Source organism: Pipistrellus kuhlii, unplaced genomic scaffold, assembly GCF_014108245.1.
Source record: "Pipistrellus kuhlii isolate mPipKuh1 unplaced genomic scaffold, mPipKuh1.p scaffold_m20_p_17, whole genome shotgun sequence".
NCBI lineage: Eukaryota > Metazoa > Chordata > Mammalia > Chiroptera > Vespertilionidae > Pipistrellus > Pipistrellus kuhlii.
In genome coordinates this window covers 8474814-8494195 of record NW_023425482.1, presented here as the reverse complement: position 1 = coordinate 8494195, position 19382 = coordinate 8474814, and the positions used below count along the sequence as shown (strand labels likewise).

The following is a 19382-nucleotide window of genomic DNA, read 5'->3' as shown; positions in this document are numbered from 1 at the left end:
TTTAATACCCTGTAAGGCTCCACATTAAACCATCCTGACAAAAAAAAAAAAAAAAAAAAAAAAAAAAAAAAAAAAAAAAAAAATTTTAAGTAACTTACCCATAAAGTTGCCCAGATACACACATCCATACAAACATGGTTCTCTAATGAAATATCAGTTGAAAGTACAATATACAGATTGTAGACAAACAACTAGAGCTACACAATATCAACACACAGTTTTCTACTGCTTATAGTACAAACCACCTTTTAAAATAACACTTTTAAGTAGTCTTTCCTGATGAACATTTGAAAACCAATTCTATAATTCACCTACTGAAATAATTGCCCTTAAAAAAACATCTGAAATTGTAAGAGGTCACAAGTCACATTATATTTCAGTACCAGATTGCTGTAGCTCCTAGAACAACATAAACCACACAACTTTTGAACAATTTAGGGGGAAAAGCATTGACATTTGAGTTTCCTCAATCAGTTATTGTGCCTCAGCCATTATTTACTCTGTGCCCTTGAGTTTTTCCACAACATTCTCTACAAGTATTATGTTTGCTTTGCAAATGATGAGCCAACAATATGCTAAGTCATCAGTAATAAAAGAAAATACCGAAGATAAATTAAATGTGTCCTTCCAAATGTCAGAATACTGTAGGTTCCCATGAGTTGGCAAAGCTTCCCAAACCATCTCCAGTTTCATGGTTTGCGGGATAAGGCCTCCTTACGTAAAGAACGATTGAGAATATTTGCTCCCCACACCCAGAGCCATTCAGGCATGTACTGTGCAAAAAGAAACTAAAAATGGAAGAGAAAAAAAAGGTTAATAGGTTAGAACCCAAAGCCACTGACATTTAAATGTACAGATCTGCATCTTACTTAATCCAACCAATATCACTGATCACTTTAAATACTAAAAAGGAAAAAGACTTTAGATGCTACTGTACTTAGCACCTCTTTTGCATAAGACCATATGTTAGAGTTAAGGGAACAGAAACATGATCACCACCCATCCATCCCCTTTCTCTAATGAGGATGGACAGACCTACATGCAGTAATAGGATTCCATCATTATTTGATATGAAGTGTGTTAATTTGCTTAAGAATTATAAACTCTTTCCAGAAGGAAAGGTGGCTGAAATAGATAAACGTGTGTGTGGTTAGTACTATGTGAGAAAACAGGTTTGAGAAGCAGAATGGAGCCAAGTTAAATAAGAAAACTGAATAAAAAAACACTGTCTTGAGATGTGATGATGGCTTGGGGACCCAGGTAGTCCACCTGATGTTGTTCTGCTATCAGGTTCTCAACCAGGGCCATTTTGCCCCCCTCCTCTGGGTTATAAGAATACTGGTTGTCACAAATGGAGTGGTGGTGCTACTGGCATCCAGTGGCCAGATGGCATGAACATCCTATAATGCGTAGGACAGCTCCACAACAATTATCCAACCCCAAATACCAATAGTGCTGAGGTGGAGAAACCCTGCACTATCGTAGCAGATTTGTCAGCATCGAAGTTACACTGTGTGAAAGTTCTAACACTTTGCATGCTAAGAAAGGGAGAAGGGCAGGCCCCCAGCAAGTGCCGAAATTCTAGTCTAGGTTACCCTGCAGCTCCAAGGAACCACACCAAATAAGGAGGGGGTCCCGGTATGATGAACTGCAGGAGCACAGCTGCTCACAGCAGAATCCACAGAAGCTCCAACCCACCACCTCACAGACAGGAGCGCAGTATTCGGCCTGGAGCAGTGGGTAACCTTCTTGGAGAAGGACTAAGGTCTCTTTGGACTTCTTTAAACAGCTAGGATTTCATGGGGGGAAATGTGTGGATATTCCTCCTTGGAGCTGCTGTCCTAAAGCAAAAGATTCTGAATCCAAAGAGATGAAAGAAGTCATCTTTTGGTCTCAGAGAAGGATCCAGTAAGTAGTGTCGCAAACACATAGACACTTGAGACAGACTAGATAACTGAATCCCCCTTCAAAGTACTTTTTTTCTTTTCTTTTCAGTATTCAGTAAAGAAAGAATCAGCATCTAAAAATCTGCTTGTTTTCAATGTCCATCCCTTGCCACTGTCCATTGCAGGGGGACCAGCATCAAGGTGTTTTTTGACAGTTTCCTAAGGTGCTGCGCTTGGAGATGTCACTGGCTCATCTTGTCTAGCTCATCCCAATGAGGATTTTAGCATCCTGGGAAGCAGGTGGAAAGAGCTTGGTGGAAAGAGCTAATGGAAGAGAAGGGGAGGATTTCATCCCCTGCGTACTGACAGACAGACTAAAGGGGCTGACTCGTCACCTATTTCGAGAACAATGGTCACAGGAAAGAATGCCAAGTGTCTGGCACTCCAAGCCGCAGAAGAGTGCCACAGTGAACAGGAGGAGGGTGCGGGTGCGGGTGCGGGTGCGAGTGTATATAAGAGAGGAGGGGTGGATTTCGGGTTCTGTAAGGCTTTGTGCCTGCTCAGGACTCCTGACCAGTCTGTCCAGGCCTAAGAGTGGAGCTGGTCCTCCTCTGCAACAAAACCCAAAGGGCTCTAACTTCTGACGAAGACGTCAGCCTGGCTGCTGGACCCTCACCCACGTCTCAGGGCCTTCTCATTCCCACTGAGCTCCACCACCACCCTCAACACATGTGTTCTCTTCCCAATGGCAACACACAGCGCATGTGTGAACAAGCACATCAAAAGTAGGTAGAAATTCAGAAAAGACCATGACCCAGTCAGAGAGCTCAGGTTCTGCCACACTACTCCCTGTTCCCGAGCTTTCCTATCCCCTGGAACACAGTCTCCATGTTCATAGGCAAGAAACTCACTGCTCAAGTTGTCAAATGAACTGTTTTTTCAGCCACACACACACCAGCATGTTTCTGGCCTTTATGTCAAGGATCAAAAACAGAAAGCTAAAGAAAAGGCCCTCCATTTTCTGTCCAGCTTACTATGTGCTCCAAAGTTGACAATTTAATATTACCTAATGCCACTTCTGGAAATAAAAATGCTTCCCAATCAACATTAATAACTAATTAGCAATGAAAACAAATACATTTGACTCCTTTCTGGCTGTTTTTAAAGCCTAAATCATTTTTTTTTAACTTTTTGCTTGCAAATCTTTATTAAGATAACTAGCATAATATATAAGATGCAATTGCTACATTATGTCATGGTTGTGAGTCAGTTCTAACTGGTCCTGTTCAGAAATGCTGTTTCACAGGCATGTAAGGAAATGAAGACCTGTGTAAGGAAGGCTAAGGCAGGGGTCAGGAGTGAGAAAACCTGCTCCCTAACCTCTGTGCAAGCTTTCAAACATAACCTCTTTTCACACAAACTTAGAAATGTTCTCTGTAAAATTACTTTTGTGCCCTCTTTGAAGTGGCTTCAAGGCGGGTAATAGGTGTGTAATAGGTGCATATGAACGTGCTGAGAGCTGCAAGAGAAAAGCTGCACAGCTGAAGGCACCGTAGATCCTCAGGCCATCACTCGGGCCTCCTCTCTGCTCAGCCATCCACTGATGGGTCCCCAGGCACCTCACTCCCCTTCTCAAGTATCATTTCAAACCTCACTCTCTCAGCCTCGCACTCCCTCCACCTCACCCTCACCACATAGGAGCCATCAGACTGGGTTACTCAACTGCTAAGTGGACTCCTGGCCTTTCTCCTTCTTCACTTTCTAGTTGTTTTCAAAGTTCACATCACTTCCTCTCTACTTGTGCTTTTAGCCTTATCCCCCTACTTCCAGGAATCATACCTCCTTTTTTCCCATCTTTAAGCTCTTTCTTTTCCACATACCCCATTCCTCCAGCATTAAATTACAGTCAAGTCACTGCTGATTTGCATAGATTAAATAGCAAACAGAATTTCTTCCTTTGGATGCAATTCACTGCCTGTAGAGCCTCATACTCCCCCCCAAAAAAAAAATGTTTATTGATTTTAGAGAGAGAAATAGAGATAGAAATATTGATGATGAGAAAGAATCATTAATTGGCTGCCTCCTATCCGCCCCCTACTGGGGATCGAACCCACAACCTGGGTATGTGTCCTGACTGAGGATCAACCACTGAGCCACACCAGCCAGGCGATAGCCTTGTATCTTGAGCACACCGTCTCCATGTCCTCATCTTCTCCATACTCACCTACCCACTGCAATGCAGCTGCTCCCTAAAATGCCTCCAAAACTGCTTTCATCAATGTCACCAAGGATTTCTAAGATTCTAAACCCAACAGACATGTGTTGGTCCTTAGGCTATGGGCCAGATGGCACCACGTGACATTGATGACTATGCCTTCCTCCTGAAAACTCTCTCTCCCCCTGGCATCCATATTCCACTCTCCTCCTCTCCTACTAACCTCGCTGGCTGCCCTTCCAGTCCACCTTCCCTGGAATGCTGGAGTTCCTTGAGTCTCTGACCAGGCCATCTTTTCTTCTCTCCACACTCTCCTTGGATAGTATCACCAACCCGATAGCATATCATCCAGCTAAATGCTGATGCCCAGTAAGCCTATACCTCTGTACAAACCTCTCACCTGAGCTCCACCTATGTAGCTGTCAACTCCACTTCTCTTAACTATTTCCCAGACCCTCCAAATCCAGCATGTGCAAAACTCTTATTGTTTCTCCAAAACCTGATCTCTTCCTCTCATGCTACCCGAGTTAAGTGGTACCACTGAGGTTCTGAAGCCAAGAATCTGAGAATGTGTTTTGTTTCTTCCTTTCCTTCAACCTGTCATGTTCAATAAATGAACCTTACCAATACCAAATATTAGTCAAGAAATATGGTCAGTCCATCATTCTTATTTAATTCATAACATATAAGACTAACTGGAATAAACAGCACAAAACAAAACTTTACACAGTATGTTTAGCATATCCAACTTCACACAGTGAATTTTTTATAAGCCAAAGACAGAAATTGAAACCTTGACAAAATTTAGATCTTTGCAATCTGAGAAAAATGAAGTCAGAGAAAATAATTATAAAAGCAAAGTCACGCTCTAGCCGGTTTGGCTTAGTGGACAGAGTGTCAACTTGAGGACAGAAGGGTCCCAGTTTCAATTCTGGTCAAGGGCACATGCCCAGGTTGCAGACTCGATCCCCAGTAGGGGTTGTGCAGGAGGCACCAGATCAATGATTCTCATCACTGATGTTTCTATCTCTCCTCTCCCTTCCTCTCTGAAATCAATAAAAATATTTTTAAGAGAAAAAGAAAAGAAAAAGTCACAACAGCAGAAGCTACCAGAGTAGCTTATGGACAAAACAGCTACTAATGACTCAAATATTTGTTGTAAAACTGGAAGAAAAAAAAAACAAGAAAAGAAATTGATGATGTTGAAAATAATTTGAGTAAAATAAAAATAAAAATAGAAAAAATTAGAAAATGTTAACAGTTTTCTATAGAAAACTATTCTATGAATTAAATTAGCTTAATAGGATTTCTTGACAGAAAAAAACCCTCTACATTCTCCAGAAAAGCCCATCAATGTGAATACAGTATAAATGCAATTAAAATATTAGTGTTTTATAAATGCAGTCAAAATATCTACTGCATCTAACTATCATCTTTATTATATCTTCATTTCTCAGGAAACTTCATGGTCAGTGGCTTGGAAAATTATTTTAGGTTTCTCTGCTAATCTCCAGTAATTAAGGACCTGGAAATAACAACTTAAATAAAACTGCTTCTTATTTTTAAAAAGTTATAGCCAAAACTTTTGAGAAAAGTAAAAATTCACTCTTGATTTGCTTATCTATTTATTTGGTAATGGTAAAGTTCATAATTTTTATTACAGTCCCTCAAATATCTGTTGATAATTAAGAAAATTCTACTTATTAAAGAAAAAAGAATTCTAAACTAGGGTACATCTACTTATTATGCCAGATAAAAAGACATGTGTCTATTATAATAAATCATTATGAGTTCTCAATACTTAGAATCAAATTTGCAAATATTTAACAAAGTTATTCTTTAAAACACTAATGACCCAATTCTTTGTTATGCCTGAAGAAAAAAAAATAAAATTCTACGCTTCTTAAACAAATGAGTCCAAAAATATACTGAGATTACTGAGATGTGACAACTATATTACATGCAATAGACCTTTGTGGTTTTATGTCTTCTGATCATACTTTTGACTTAGAGGTACCCACTCAAGCATTACTAGAATGTTTGCATTTTTAAATTCCCATCTAAATTCTTAGTATTTTATACTGCTACCATCTACTTATATTAAAGGAGCACATTTCATCTTTTAGGTGTCAAGTAGGTTAAACTTGAATGCTCTAATTCCACAAAAGAAAATTGAGTGATTTAACCAGAACCATTAACAGTATCAGGTTTGGAGCCAGGTCTCTGAGCATTAGGTCACCTGTCTTCAGGCGTGGGCCACTTCCTATTGTAAAAATAAACCCTTACTTTCTTTGGAAAAAAAAGTGTCAGGTTTAAGAATCAGAATTTGCAGTTCTCATCTTTCAGCCTTAGGCTTCCGTCGGATTCCCACGTATCATTTAGGAAGGTTTAAGACTGCATTAACCTAATTACAAAAGTGAAGGCATATTGTTACCTGAATAGAATGGGACCAATATCCTGTGGTCCTTTTCGAAATGCCAAGGGTAGAAACGGCATGATGTGCGTATACTTTTGGTGAAGGCACCAACCACGAGCACTTGTGCAGAAAACTGCCAGGGGCAGTCATGTGGGTAGCAATGCAGAATGGGATTAGACTCTGCACAAAGATTCCTTTAGAAGCATATTCATACTGTAATGCTCTGCTGAAGTGGTCTAAATAAGCCTGTTAAAATGGAGCAGAGGGAAAGATTTTCATTTTATGGAACTTGGAAGAAAATTCAGGAGAAAATGAGGCTTGCTTATCATCATTTCAGAGGGGGGAAAAAACAGCATTAGCAAACATGAGTTGCTGACAAAAAGCTCAACAGATGGGGCCAAACCATCATAATAAATGTCCTATTGCATTAAGATCTCATTTCTAATCAGGAATACATTACCTTTGAAGCAGAAAAGGCAGCCAGCTGGGGGGTTGGTTTACAGCAGGAGCCAGAAGAGATAGTGACGACAGCGCCTTTCTTTCTCTCCACCATCCCCGGTAACACTATGTGGACCATCAAACTAGCCGCAGCAATGTTTACATTTATGATGTCCCAGAGTTTGTCCTCGGCGACCTGAGTAAAATACTGAGGGTAGGGATAAAACACGGCCACATTATTTACCAAGATGCCAATGTCTCTGCCTTTCAAGGCTTCTCGAATCGGGTCGTAGATCTCACGGCCGTTGCTGAAGTCTGCCACTATGATATCGGTCTCCACTTTGTAAGTGTCAGCGATGTCTTTAGCAACCGTCTGCAACTTCTCTTGGTTCTGACTAATCAGGATAATACTGAGACCACGGCTTGCTAACTCTTCTGCGTAGGCTCTTCCGATCCCATCTGTTGCACCTACAATACAACCAGGAAACGTGAGCATACTCATTTCATGGTGAGGCTTTTTTTTAAATACCCCATTTAGCATTTCTGCTTAATCAGAGAAAGAATCACACTAGAAATAAAGCAAGTTCTAATACTGATCAGTCAAGAACAATGTCATAATATGAATAATACTTATTATGTATCAAACATTCTCCCAGACACCCTGACAGGTAGATGAAAAGTTATTTTACATTCACCAAGTTGATGAGACACAGTAGGAAACTGTTTTCAAACATATATCTGGCTTGAATATGTGCCAGGAAATGATAAATTACAATGCTATTTAAAACAAGAGAAATGATAAATTACAATGAAACAAGGAAAGCTTTTTTAAACATGGTAACAGAAAGCAAAAAGGAAAGCAAGGAGTAGGAAGGTGAGTCTGGAGCAATACTAGGAATAAGAGAGAGCAGAATAAGGACAAAAATCAAAGGAAAATTCTTCCAAGGTGATGGCAGTAAGAAAATATGAACATAATCATATAAGAATACATTGTTCTTGTTGTTTTTTTAAGTCAGCAAGTTCCCATGAAATGTACAATAGTAACTTCTGGAATAATACACCCAACCTAAAACACAAACAGGATATTTTATTTATTTATTTATTTTTTATTATTGATTTTTTTTGCCCCCCTCCCTCCCTCCTACACATCCCCTCCTTCCCCAGAGTTTTATGTCCATTGGTTGTACTTATATGCATGTATACAAAAGAAGGAATTCTCATCATTTGCAGCAACCTGGATGGAATTGGAGAACATCATGCTGAGTGAAATAAGCCAATCAATGAAAGAGAAACACCACATGACCCCACTCATTTGTGGATAATAAAGATCATTATAAACTGATGAACCAAAAGATATAGAGACAGTAAAGCAACAAGCAGATTGTCAAATTACAGCGGGGAGGGGAGGAGAATCTGGGGGAGATAATAGATCAACCGAAGGACTTGTATACAAACAGGATATTTTATTATAGATTAGACAAGGAGTGAAATCCCATTTCTTACCACTCACGACTGCCCATCTTCCATATTGCTTGATCAGATCTGCTCTGCTCACCAGGCGAGGGACAAAGTGCAGCCTGATCAGGCTGTAAAAGTCACAGATGACGGTGATGCTTTTTCTGGCTGTGTACCAGGCTCCCACCAAGGCTAGAGCTTCCACATAGCAATTACACGACCTGGCGATTTCCCTATACAAGAGGTAGAAGCTGTCAACGGCAGCCATGGCAGCCTGCAGGGAAGGGAAACAGAGTTCTGTGCTTAATAAGTTAAAGGAACATGCATAGTCTGAGTGAAGAAAAAGCTGAGGACATCAGAACTGAATAATTTTGCATTCAAATAACAGTAATAGTTCAAATCCATGCTGCCCATGGATCTAGGCAAGTTATGATCTCATTAACATTTGTAGTTTATAAACTTCTCTTCCAAGGAGGTTAGTCAACACAACTACTAAGAATTACCAAATTCTTTCTAAAATTCAGGCACTGTGCTGCATGTTGTGCATACAGAGATAAACACAATATGCTCTGTGTCCTAAAAAAGCTTCAAGCTCAGTATGATGACATGCCCAGACTTTAATTCATATAACAGAGGAGAAGGATGTTTATTTCTTTGCTTTATTCATAATCAGCAGGGAAAGAGGGCCTAGTGCCCATGTAGACATGAAGAAGAAATAGAAGTAAAATTAAGACATGGCCTTGGCTACAAAAAGTTTACAATCCAGGTGAGGCAAAACTAAGCTTTATTGAACTTTCATATATTATAAATAATATCCAAAATGTGTATTTGAAAAGAAATACTCGCCCAACTTAAGTGGTTTTCTCAAATGAGAATGGGATAAGCACTTCTCCATCTTACCAGGTTAATTTGTAGACCATTATCTTTGACTGCCCCTTATGTATGAGGGAAGAAAAGTCCAATATAACTCTTACAAGTATCCACATAGCAAACATTTATAGCACACCTACTATATTCCATGTACTGTGACATATGCTAAGGACTCAAAGATGAGTTAAATAATTGTACCTAAGAGAAGAGACAGGCATTTAACAAAATGCCATATGAACTTGTGTGTATATGCTTGCAATTAGGGGCAACCTGCAGAGGTAGACAAAGGCAGGCATGACCAAGGTTGATGAACTTCATCCTATACTCGACCTGGGGAGCCACTGATCCAACTGCACTATCAATGAGGGACAAAATATCAATCTAGAAGAGACTACAATGAAATAACAGAGAACTCAGATATACACAAGTATAAGAATACAGCATATATTAATGCAAGATATATTAATATATCTATAGTAATAAAAGCATAATATGCAAATTGACCAAACAGCCATCTGGACATCCTTCCAGATGACCTTCCAGATGAAGCCAGGGCTGCAGCCTCGGGATCCAGGCAGCTGCCCTGACTGCAAGGGAGGGATCGAGGTAGCCACCGTGGCTGCGAAGGCTTACTCTTGCACAAATTTCATGCACTGAGCCTCTAGTATTATATAAAAGAAAACTGATTTTAAGCCAGTGTATATGTACATAAAACTTTTGAGTTTAATCTCTTTTATAGAAACCTCATTAAAATAGAAAAAACAAATCCTGAAACTAAGAAAATACCCAAAAATAGCAGCATAACTTGCCATAAGTGTAAGGAAGAATGAATTCCCTCCCTTTTTATTACAATGTGATCTCAACCAAGTTCTCAACTAAGCAGGAGAAAATAAGCACAAATAGAATGTGTTTATATAAGAATTAAAATTATTGAATATATTGCAAGCAACACTCTGTGGCAGATGATGGACACTGTCTGACACAATTTGAGCTTGCTATAGCAACAAAGTCTAACCTATTCCGGTGCCCTCCTCTATGAGATGAGCCTTTATATAGACTTAAACAGTGTTAAAATAAATAAATAAATAAATAAATAAATAAATAAATAAATAAATAAAATTATTGAATATACCTTAGAACATATATGTTAAATATTAACATTTCTAGTCCAAATTATAAACCAATAGAACATACAAAGGAAATATGACAGAAAACTGAAGAAATAGATAAGCAGTAGGGTTCTTAAATGCCCCACAATAAGATATAATCTCTTATCAAATAAAGAGATTTGTTAAAACTAATCAAATACTAGGGCATGAACTGCAAAAAATAAATGCAAAAAAAAAAAAAGTCACTTGTACTCACTAGTACTTTTCAAACAAAATGTAATAAAATTAGAAATAACAAAGCTATGACAAAAAAGCTATATACTTGGAATATTAAATATTTTCTTCTAGGTAACAGGTGGGCAGTGAAAAATTAAATACCACATATCTAGATCTAATGGGTTATAACCAAAGCAATACTTGTGGGAAAGGTAACTAAACAAAGTGTATATAACAAGATTCTAAATAAAAAGAAGGAGGTCTGATATGCCTCATGTAATGACCTCATACTAATGGGAAACTGAATTTCTTCCCCTAAAATAGTTCCCCCCACCCCAAGAATTTGAAAGATGCCTGACTACAAAGGACTTCCTAATTTTTTCTGCTCTACTCACTAACAACTCTGGTTTTCCTCTTACCTCCTCCTCCAGTTCTGGGCCTTCTTATGGCTCAGTCTCTTCTTAAGGCCAATTTGTGAACAAAAAACAACACAAAAGAAATTCCTTTATTTTGTCCTCATAGCTCAACTGGGAAAATGTTATATAAAACTAATACCAAAGATTTTTAAAATTAAGAAAATGCAAAAATTCTTGTGCCATGAATCCCTGTGTGTGTATACAGAAAAATATTTCCTCATCTAAGCATAAGGAAAGCCAATAGTGTCTGTCTGGTGAAAGGCTTGGCTGGAATGGCAACCAGCTCCTGCACCATTTTTCTTAAGGAATATTCATCAACTGGGACAAACCTGCTCAATAGCTTAGAGAGAGATGGCACTCTGCACAGACACCAGGAGCTCAGGACACAAAATGCAGGAAGAGGCCAGCCACCCAGGAAAGCAGGCAGACACGGCCATCCTCTCTCCCTCTCCCCTGGGCTTTCCCCTGGCCTCATCTTTCTCTCTGCAAACCACCTTGCTGTGTTCCACCTGCAGAGCACTAGAACTTCCACACAACTGCAGCCACTGGCATTTCTATTTCACATTCCTGGCAGAGAGTCTGGCTGGCCCACCTGAGCTCAGGTATTCAGCACTTGTCTTATCAGCTGGCAGAGGTGGTAGGAAGGAAGAATCCTGCGGTGTTTGGAAGAGCCCCTTCTAGCCTGTGGTGGGGCAGGTGCTGTAAGAACGAGGAAATGAAAAGAAACTCTGCTACACCTTTCCCCTGTCCTTCTACCCTAGACACTGTGTTATAACCGTTCTGTTTTTGAACTACCACCAGGAGGCCGAGTTCCTGGCGGAGGCCAAATCTTACTCCTCTGCTTCTCCCGCACCTTCCACAACCTCTGGCACAGAGCAGGAGCTCAACACATGTTTGTTGCATTAGACTTTACTACCCAGTCTCAGCTCAGCTCCCAGGCTGTTTTTCCATCTAACTCTCAGTCTCCACACACCATCCTGTTCCCCAACTCCGGAGGGCACCACCAAACAAACCCCTTTGATCCTTTACAGAAAGAGAAACCTCATGTGCAAAATCCACCAGGAACTATCCCCTCAGTTCCAGCAGGAGATACACACCTGCATCTGGGTGAGTTGAGAACAGCGGTGTCAAGGGGCTTCAACGCCAGGTTGGCCCCAGTTCTCAATTCTATGTTATAGCTCCACCATAGACAAATACCTTAGACACCTATTATCATGGTCATGTTTTTTAAAAATCACAGAGAATTAGAGGGCTGACAGCATTCTAGGTCTGGTCTTCAGCCCTGAAGTACAGAAAGGCAACTTGGTCATTCCCCAGAGAATAGCTCAAGTTGGAAAGATCTGACTCACACCCACCAAATTCACAGAAGACTGATAAAGTCAAACACCAATGTATGTATGAGTAATAGACAACAGAAACCTAGACACACAGTCACTGATCTATAGGAAAGTCTATGTGGAATCAAACTACGCGTGGGATGCTGAGGACCTGCCCAAGTAAGCCAGGAGTCTTGCCACCCTGTGTACACAGAATTCACTGAAAGATGAACGAAGTGCTTCAATGACATGTGGCGAGGGTGCTGCTGAAGAAGGTGTAAGACTCTCCTGGGCAGAGAGGAGGAAAGGCCTAGCACTGTAAAAGGTCCAGCCTGCCAGGAAAGGAGACAAGTTCAATGTGCTTACAGCACAGGATATGCACCTAGGACTAGTGGGGGGGAGGGGGGCGAGGAGCGAGGACCAGATGGTGAAATGAAATGTCTTTATTCCAAATGGAAGTGTTTGGCCTTACTCTTTGAGTAAGTCCCTTAGGCCAAAGGGAGGAGCTGACTGGGTTTGCTGTGGAATTTACTGGCTGCAGTGGAGGTGGCTGTAGTAGTGTGGGCAGGACGTGAGGCGTCCTGAACGCTGGTCCATCCATTAGGGATGAAGCAAGGCTGATGGAGAGCACATGCCTGTGTGACAGAGTCATTTCTGCTCCTCAGACTCACCATTTTCATACATTTGTTCATACTGGATAGACCGTAAATGGAAAATAACAGGAAATTATAAATTCCTTATATTCCCTCACTCTTCTTTTCCACCCTTAAGTACATGATGGAAAATAATGTCTTTTTAATAAAAGAAGAAATCAGGACTTCCCCCAAAGCCACTAAATTCCAGAAAAGCTCATGGAAACACAGTTTTAAAGGAGTGTATTACACATTTAAGCCTAGAAGCCGAGCAAGAAATGTACAGCTGCATATAACTTGCTTTGGGGGTTTGACCAGTTAATTTCTCTATGGATATACATTTAGTCTAAAACTTTGAGAAACAGGAAAATTCTGGTCCCTTTAAAACCTACCTTAAAAGTTATTATAAAGCTTTGTTTTCTTATCTCTACAGAAAATTAAAACATCAAGTGAGAAACAGTAAAATAATAAGGAAAATAGTGAGCAGGAAAACAGTAATTCAGAACGGTCCCAAAATAGGAAAAGAAGAGGAATTCCATGTTATCTATCAGGCACTTTTTACTTGGATAACCTGATACTCATCAAGGCTAGTTCATCACACACGTAAGAGTCTCTAGGTTAACTGTGGACTTTTACACAGGGTGGCAAGACTCCTGGCTTACTTGGGCAGGTCCTCAGCAGTGATTATGTCAAATGTAGATGTTTATCTTTGGTTAAAAAAAAAAAGGTGGCATTCTCACACCAGACTGTTTGGCTCAATGGTTGGAGCATCGGCCCATGGACTGAACTGTCCTAGGGTTCGATTACGGTTGGGGGCATGTACCTCGGTTGTAGGCTCGATCCTGTCCAGGGGTGTGCCAGAGGCAACTGGTTGATGTGTCTTTCTCACATCAGTTTCTCTGTCTCTCCCCTTACACTTCCACAACTATAAAAGTGTTATGAGAAAATTATGACCAAAACTCCAAGGAGCAAAGTCATCTCCTCAAAGCACAACTGCTCTGGCCTGTAACATTAGCCTGACCTACAGTTTAGCTGGCTCAACTCAGCAATGAAAGGGCAATCGAATCCACTAAGGCATTAAGGAGATATTGTGGGTTCGGGTCCCCCATATGCCTGTGTAAGAACCTTCAGGAATCAAGAGTTCTGGGGAAAGTGTCCTGGCTGAGACACAGACATCACCAGGCTATCCAAAGAAATGATAGTAAAAGAACATAAGACAGATTGGCCAAAATGTTTCAAAGAAAATAAAGCGAGTATCATTGGAAGACAAAGCAGCACCAGCGAGGTGTTGTGGTCCTCTGAGCAATGGCCCTCAAGATGCCCACAGTCTAATGCTCAAACCTCGTAAACAAGCCACCTTATGTAGCAAAGGGTGTGATTAAGTTAAGGACCTTGAGATGGGGAGATGATCCTGGATTATCCAGGTGGGTCTAATGTGATCACACTTATCCTTATTAAAAGAAGAAAGAATGGTTAGAGTCAGAGGAAATGTGACCAAAAGCAGAAGTCAGAGAGAGAGATTGACTTAAAGATGCTGGCTGAAGGATTTGAGGGTGGAGGGAGGGGTCACAGGTCAAGGAATGCAGGCACCTCTAGAATCTGGCAAAGGCAAAGAAATGATTCTCCCCTGGAGCCTCCAAAGTGACACAGCCCTGCTGACACCCTGACTTTAGCCACGTGAAAGTGATTTCAGACTTCTGACTCCAGAACTCTAAGAGAACAAATCTGTGTTCTAAGCCACTCAGTGTGTGGTTATGTGTTACAGTGCCATAAGATGGATGGATGAATAGACGAAAAGACGGATGGACAAACAGTCAGTCTAATTTTTATTGTCCTAATTTTTAGTTACAATAAAGAGACAAGCTGAAAATCCTGCAATACCCTTTAACTCAAAACCTTCAAGGGTATTCAGGAACCAGAAAGTAGCCTCGGAGATTCCTGTGATCTTCAATGACTGGGGCAGGCCTGAGGTGGTCCTCGCCATGCTCATCAGCAGCCGGTCCTGTAAAACTTCCCAATAAGGCTGCAGGGCTTGGACTTTATTTTCATTAACATTTTGTATAGGAATCTTACTTCCTTCCCGAGTCTGAACCTGCCTTGTTCTCAGCACTTAAATCCTATCTGTCCTTCTAAGAACAGCTCAAGTTCCATTTCTTCTCCCAGTTCAATTCCTAGCACTTACTGACAAGCACCAAAGACCTTCAGGCCCTGAGGGTAAACTGGAGGCCCACACACGTCTTTCCTTCCCTTCCCAGTGCATCGCTGGAACCCCACCTCGAGTTCTGTCTCTCTCACCCACGTGGCACTTACCGCACTGCTCTGCATTCTACTTAACTTGTCTCTGTCCTGGTTCCCCAACGAGAGTACAGGACTTTTGAGAACAGGAAATGCTAATTAAAATTAACTTTTCTGTAATTTAGAAAAATTAAAAAACACACACAAAAGTTGTAAAACATATTATGCACAGTTCAAAGAACAATAAAACAAAATTCCCACATAGAACCCTTCTTCACAAATAAAGCCCCATCTGCTTCTGCCCTGATCATATAGCTCCTCCTGCCATCCTGGGAGGGGGAGGGGGGATCCTTGCCTAAATTCCGACATAATCATTGCCATGTTGTTGTTGTTTAATAGTTGTACTATTACCCAGCACAGATTTAATTTTGAAATAATTGTATTCAGTTCTGCCTGGTTTTGAACTTTATATAAAGGAATCCCACTGCATGTATCCTTTGGTGACATGTTTCTCTCACTCAGTCCAGTTTTCGAGATTCATCCTGGAGCTGTAGGTTACACCTGCACAGCCGCACACTATCTCATAGTACAAACACATTATATTCATGTTCCCATTCTATTGCTGACAGACATTTGGGTTGTTTTGCTGGTTTTTATTTTATAATTACAAGGAGAGGTGCCATGGACATGTTTATGCACATCTCCTGAGCACATGTGTAAGTTTCTCAAAGAGATAAGCCTAAGAGTCAAATTGTAGGGTCATAAGCCATCCACGTAGTCAAGGGGACACTCTGCACACCCACCGACAGCAAGTTCACAATGCCTCTTCCCAAAGGCTGCAATGTCCCACAGGGCGCTGGGAACTGAGATCTCCTATGGCTTTAATTTACATTTCCTGATTACTAACAAGGCTGACTGGTGTTCTTCTAATGTTTATGTGCTATTTTCTCATCTATGAAATGCCTATTCCTTGCTTTTGCCTTTTTTCTATTATGTTGTCTTTTTGTTTGTAGGGCATGCAATAAGCTGAATGTCTTAATTTTAATGTAGTCAAATATATCAATCTTTTTTCTGTATGGTTTGTGCTTGTGTTTGACGTCAGAAATCCTGTCTGAGCCCCGGGTTATAAAGGTATTTTTCTATATTACTTTCTAAATGCTTTCACATTTTTGTTCTCCTGATTTAAGTCTGTAATCCTCCTGCAGCTTTATGAAGGTGTGAAGCTGGGATCAGACCCACCTTTAATATTCCTCCTCATGACCTGGCATGGTGCTATTATACAATATTCAATAAATACTGCCTTACATTAAAAGCTCCAATTTCGTTCCTGAGGAGAAAAAAACGCAAGAAGTTTCTCAAACTTTGTGTCTGCACTGTGACAAAGTTACGGTTGGCATATCACAACTTTTTGGAATTTCCTTACCTTCCTTTGCCAATTTTTAGTGGACCACTAAACTGAATTAATGGGAAACAGAATAGAAGCTGAGTGAAGTGCTCATTCAAAATCCAATACACCTCAGTTTCAGGTTTCCACTTGTGAAGTAGGAATTAAAATGATAGCATCTATTCCTAGGTGTATACCTAAGGTAACTAAAAACTTAATGCTCACACAAAACGTGCAGAGCCACGTTCATAGCAGCACCACTCACTGTAACTAAAAAGTGAAACCAACCCAAATGTCCATCAACAGATGAATGGATAAAGGCAATGTGGTCTGTACACACAATGGATGAAAGAATGAAGTACTGACACATGCTACAACCTGGACAAACCTTTAAAATATTATGCTGAGCAGAAACCGGTTTGGCCCAATGGATAGAGCTTCGGCTTGGGGACTGAAGGGACCCGAGTTCGATTCCGGTCAAGGTCATGTACCTTTGTTGCGGACATATCCCCAGTAGGGGGTGTGCAAGAGGCAGCTGATCGATGACACTCTCTCATCGATGTTTCTAACTCTCTATCTCTCTACCTTCCTCTCTGTACAAAATCAATAAAATATATTAAAAAAATATTTTAAAAAATAATAAAATATTATGCTGAGTGGAAGAAGCCAAACAGAAAAGGCCAAATACCATGATTCCATTTATATGAAATGTTCAGAACAGGCAAATCCACAGAGACAGGAAGTGGATTAGGGTGGCCAGGGCACAGTGAAATGGAAAATAGGGAGTGCCCACTAATGGGTTGCAATTTCTTTGAGGTATGGGAATGTTCTAGAATTAAATGGTGATGGTTGCACACTGAATATGCTTCTATGAAAAGTATACCTACTTATAAATGGCTACAATGGTAAGTCTTATGCTATTAGCTTTTATTTCAATTAAAAAAACAATGCCATGGGTCAGCCTGTTGGACCTTAAAGGGAGGGTGGGGATAAAAGGGAGAGATCAACCAAAGAACTTATGTGCATACATATGAGCCTAACCAGTGGTCGAGGACAATAGGGGAGTGGGGGCATGAGTGGGAGATTGGAATGAAGGGTTGAGGACAAATATGTGATACCTTAATCAATAAAGAAATTAAAAAAAAACAATACCATGCATTTAGACCATTATTGTACAGATTAAAATCACAAATAACTGAAGACTTCCTGGATTTGAATCGGGGCTCCCAAGCTGGGTGTCTTGAGTGAAGGTGAAGTCACTTCACCTCTGAGCTTTCCTGACATCACCTATAAACATGGGGGTAATAGTTCCTGCCTGAGATTATAATAAGAATTAAATAAGGTCATAGACATAAACCACTTAGAACAGTGACTGAGACACAAGTGATCAATAAGCTTTTGCTATTGGCCACTATAATTAAGTGTTCAGTGTTAGCTATTGGCTACTTATGGTGGTCAGGGTTAAAACTGACAGCTGGGCCTGGCCAGTGTGGCTCAGTGGTTGAGCATGGGCCTATGAACCAGGAGGTGCTGGATGGATTCCTGGTCAGGGCTCATGCCCAGGTTGTGGGCTCGATTCTCAGTGGGAGTGTGCAGGAGGCAGCCAATCAATGATTCTCTCTCATCACTGATGTTTCTCTCCCTCTCCCTCTCTCTCTCTCACCCCCCTTCCTCTCTGAAATCAATTAAAATATATTATTAAAAAACTGAGAGCTGGCTTTATGCAAAAAAGACTCTAAGTGCTTTATTCCAGGCGGCTCACTTTTTCTGTCATCAACCATATAAGGCAGTGTTAGAATCATCCCATTTACAGATGGGAGAACTGAGGCTTACAGAGGTCAAGCGACATACCAGGAGCTCTCAGTTAAGAATGGGGCGGCGGGAATTCAGATCAAGGTCTAAGAAAGTCCAGAACTCTGGCTGGCTGGCCGCCCCACTGAGAGACCCCCCAGGTGGGCATCCTGCTGGCATCCCCAGGGTTGCAGGGTTTGCTGGGCTGTGGCAGGGGCTGCAGGTTCCTTGAGCACGGGCTGCCTCACTGGTCTCCGGAGCTCCCCCCTCTCCAGCACCAGCCGGCCAAGCAAGCCTGAGCAAAGGACCATCGCCGTGGGAACTGGCGGTGCCCTTTCTTCCAGCGCTACCTTATTCTGCATTACTCCTAACTCAGAACAAAGACGACAAACCCCACTCAAACCAAGTCCTTTGGTAATGAGAATAAAGAAGCACGTACAAAGGGGATGATTTTTCAGAGCCTCGTGGGGAGCACCCAGGTCAAGGTCTGGGGGCGTGGGGTGCCCAGCGCTTGAGGTGGGTGGGGCCCTAGGTTTGCGGAGGAAGTGGGGCGGGGGGTACGGGCCCAGCAGAGAGGGATCTCTGGGGTGCCACGCCGAGGTGGAGCTGGGGAAGAGCGCTGTGTGGCTGGGGACACGGGTCTGGAGGCAGAGGTGCTGGGGCGAAGGTTTAAGGTCCGTGAGGGACGAAGGGGCCTGAGTGCGGGCGGCGCACAGAGCACGGGTCCCGGGGGGCGTGGTGGGGCGCGGAGGGGGAAGGGGGCCAAGGCCCTGCGGGCGTCCAGGGGCGCGAGGCGAATCTGGGGTACGGGCCGGAGGTAGGAGGGGGGATAGGGAACGTAGAAGGGGTTGCGGTACCTGCACAGGTGGCGCAGTCTCCGAGCCGCTCCCACCAGAGCCGCGTGAACTCCGCCCCCGTCACAGCCTCCGCCGCCGCCGCAGCAGCGGGCCGCGCTCCCACGTGACCCACGCCGGCGCCGGAGGGGCGGGGCAGAGCCGTCGGG

General features: G+C 41.8%; 1 protein-coding gene and 1 non-coding gene across 2 annotated transcripts; one reads left to right on the top strand and one right to left on the bottom strand.

Annotated features, from left to right (window-relative positions):
• Positions 1-73: 73 nt before the first annotated feature.
• On the bottom strand, positions 74-19378 carry HSDL1 (hydroxysteroid dehydrogenase like 1). The gene is made up of 5 exons (XM_036440974.2): positions 19237-19378; positions 8459-8684; positions 6978-7423; positions 6536-6763; positions 74-788 (listed from the first exon to the last, which is right to left on the bottom strand). Exons 2-5 carry the CDS (start codon positions 8676-8678, stop codon positions 690-692), a joined length of 993 nt encoding a protein of 330 aa, XP_036296867.1. The 5' UTR covers positions 8679-8684; positions 19237-19378; the 3' UTR covers positions 74-689.
• On the top strand, positions 10224-10347 carry LOC118721034. Its single transcript, XR_004988606.1, has one exon. It is a non-coding gene; the product is annotated as a small nucleolar RNA SNORA28 (small nucleolar RNA).
• Positions 19379-19382: the final 4 nt, after the last annotated feature.

Bases quoted from the DNA above. Each gene is read 5' to 3' on its own strand.
- HSDL1 (XM_036440974.2), bottom strand. From the start codon at position 8,678: ATGGCTGCCGTTGACAGCTTCTACCTCTTGTATAGGGAAATCGCCAGG. The intron at 6,764-6,977 runs GTAATGTATTCC...CCATTTTAACAG, and splicing joins CTGCCTTTTCTGCTTCAAAG to GCTTATTTAGACCACTTCAG. The intron at 789-6,535 runs GTAACAATATGC...TTCCATTTTTAG, and splicing joins ATTGGTCCCATTCTATTCAG to TTTCTTTTTGCACAGTACAT.